Source organism: Miscanthus floridulus, chromosome 7 (genome assembly GCF_019320115.1).
Source record: "Miscanthus floridulus cultivar M001 chromosome 7, ASM1932011v1, whole genome shotgun sequence".
In the NCBI taxonomy this organism is placed as follows: Eukaryota; Viridiplantae; Streptophyta; class Magnoliopsida; order Poales; family Poaceae; genus Miscanthus; species Miscanthus floridulus.
This window is the reverse complement of record NC_089586.1, coordinates 55918633-55921377: the sequence shown is the minus strand read 5'-3', so window position 1 is coordinate 55921377 and position 2745 is coordinate 55918633. Positions and strand designations below refer to the sequence as shown.

Here is a 2745-nt window from a genome sequence, read left to right as displayed (position 1 = left end):
CCGGTGGCCCATACTCCGGCGAGCCGCCCGCCTCCACTCCGCCGTAGGTTCAACATCCCTGGCCTGCGATTCATGGCGCGAGATCCACCACCTGCTCGCACGACTTCTCACCGGCCGGCGCGGCTGCCCTGCTCTCTCCCCTTCTCACTGCCTCCCTTCTCCCCCTCGGCCAGCGCCCCCTCCCTCGCCTCCTTCCGCCACGCCGGAGCGCCCCGTCCGCACCTCCCTCCGCCGCGCGGGCGCGTTGCCCCAGCCGCGCGAGTGCGATGCTCCGCCTCGCCTCCCTGCCTTGTGTGTGAAGAGGATGAGAAGAAAGGCATGACTCAATGACACATGGGTCCCCAATGTCAATGGCTGCAGATGTGGATTTGGGGGGCTTTGTTTGGGGGCTGCTGCTGGAGTAGAAGAAATTTGTTGGGCTAATAAAAGTAGGGGTGAGCACTCAAATAAAAAACAGGGGCTCTGTGTTTTGGGGCACTGCTGTAGTTGCTCTAAGAAAACAATAACATGCTGCAACATAGATCTTTCTTCATCTGAGCGGTTCTGTTACGGTGACTGAATCAATTTATTTGCCTTGTAAAACTGATAATAGAGCAATCAAACCAAGCAAGCAGATCAGAGGAAACATCATAAACTTGGTATTGGTAAGATGATGCAGTACACAACTACATATATAGGGAATCAAGAGTTCTAGACAGACCGTGCGTTGCTCTTTTTTTGTTTATTCACGTCGTTCCTTAAGCAGAGCGAAGGAAAACATGAGGACACTTGAGCGTCAAAGGATGGACACCCACCAATTCCTTGTCCTCTGGAGTCATCTCATAAATCTTGTTTGCCTGCTTGCTTGTAATATCCAAGAACACAACGGCGCCAAGTATCTCCAAGAACACAAACCTAGCATTGTCCCCAACAGCGTGTATCTTAACACCAGCACCATTTCCTTCCACTGCTGGCCTATCTGCAATTCCCAGAGTTGTGCGCAGCTCTTGCAAGCTAATATGATTTTCCAGGGTCCAGCAGCTCCCCATGTTATCGCTGCGGAAGACACGAAGATGAGATTCTTCGACATGGATCAGATAAATCCCAGAACCTTCTCCCCGCGACAGCATGATGCGCCCAGTGTGACCTTCTTCCACCCCGTCCGGGAGCTCCATGGCTGAGATGCTCGACGAATGAAAATCGCATACGAGAATTTTGTTGATGGTGGACAACATGTAGAACATGTTCTTGTCGACGAGCACAACCTTCGATCTCGGCGGCGATACCCGGAGCTGCGCGGCGGCCGAGGCCCTGAGGACCCAGAACCAGTCCTGCAGCTCGTACAGGTGCACGGTGGTCTGCCGATTGCTGTACCCCATCAGCACGCAGGAATAGGACGCAGACCGACCGTCGCCGCTGTAGTCGGGGAGGAACTCGTGGTAGTAGTAGACGATGCTGTCCTCGACCTCGGGGTTGGTGACCATCCTCGGGAGCGGCGGGGTCGGCGGCGGCACCACCACCACCACCGTGTCCTCCTCCTCCCTCGCGGAGGACAGCGGTCTGCACACCTGGTGCGTGGAGTCGTAGTGGCCGTAATTCGTCTCGAGCGTGGTGACAAGGAGGCGGCTGCCGCGGCTGTCGCGGATGGACGCAGAGGAGCCGCTGGTCAACAAGGCGTCGAAGAAGGAGCCAGCGCGGCGTGCGGCTGCGGCGAACTCGCGGGGCAGCTGCTGGATCGGGAGGAAGCGAGGGCGTGGGGTAACGCCTCTCGCCGTGGAGAGGTAGGCGCCGAGGGGGTAGGGGGAGTGGCGGGCGCGGAACTGGCGGAGGAAGGCCGGGTCGGCGGCGTGGCGGAGCCAGCGCTTGCAGACCAGAGCGGCGTGGAGGAGGCTGCCGGGCAGCCAGACGCGGAGGAGGATCTCGCGCAGGAGGTTGTCGTCGCCGAGCACCGTCGACATGGCTGCCGCCGTCGCCACAGTAACAGCAGCCAGCAGCCCCGACGGTGGTTGCTGACGTCGCGGCGGACGGTCGGATTCCATTCCGTGCGGCGGCGTGTCTTGGAAATGGGCTGGTGAACTGTAATTTGTCAACACCAGAACGCCGTGTCTTTAGCGCACAAAGTTATTCTTTTAGTTTTCAGCTTAATGAGCAGTACGAAGCTGACCTGTTTTATTCGTCTCAGGCTGTGTCTAGGTGTAGAAATTTGGATTTGTCTCTCAATTTTCTATCAAACTGTGTAATTAGTTTTTCTTTTCGTCTACATTTAATGTTCTATGCACGGATCGTAAACATTCGATGTGACAAGTACTGTAACAGCTTTTTAAAAGTTAGGGTAAAACTAAACCAGGGCTCATTTGATAAAACAGTTTCATAGAAAAAAAAAATACCAAACTACCCTTGGCCTTTCCTTTTTCTTCCCCTATTACCATGTTCTTCCCAGGGCCGACGCCCGATGCCCCCAGAAGACCGAGCCCCAATCTAAGCGCCCCAGTGAGTCCCAGCCCCAGACCCGGCGAGCTCCAGTCCCAATCCCGGCGCCCCGACGCCCCAGAAGGCCGCGCCACAGCGAGCTCCAGTCCCAGTCCGGCGGCCCAGGAGACCGCGCCCATGTGAGCGGCGCCCCCGGCGGGCCACGCTGCCGGCGAGCCGCGCCCCCACGGGCCGCGCTCCCGGCCTCGGCGGTCGAGCCTAGGCGGGCGGCACCCCGGGCGAGCCGCGCCCCAGTCGGCCTCGTCGCGTCGCCTTCCCTCGTCCCCGCGAGCGTTC

General features: G+C 58.1%; 1 protein-coding gene across 1 annotated transcript; it reads right to left on the bottom strand.

Annotated features, from left to right (window-relative positions):
• Window positions 1–568: 568 nt before the first annotated feature.
• LOC136463270 (uncharacterized) lies at window positions 569–2059 on the bottom strand. Its single transcript, XM_066462283.1, has one exon. It carries the CDS (start codon window positions 2016–2018, stop codon window positions 738–740), a length of 1281 nt encoding a protein of 426 aa, XP_066318380.1. The 5' UTR covers window positions 2019–2059; the 3' UTR covers window positions 569–737.
• Between the last annotated feature and the right edge of the window lie 686 nt (window positions 2060–2745).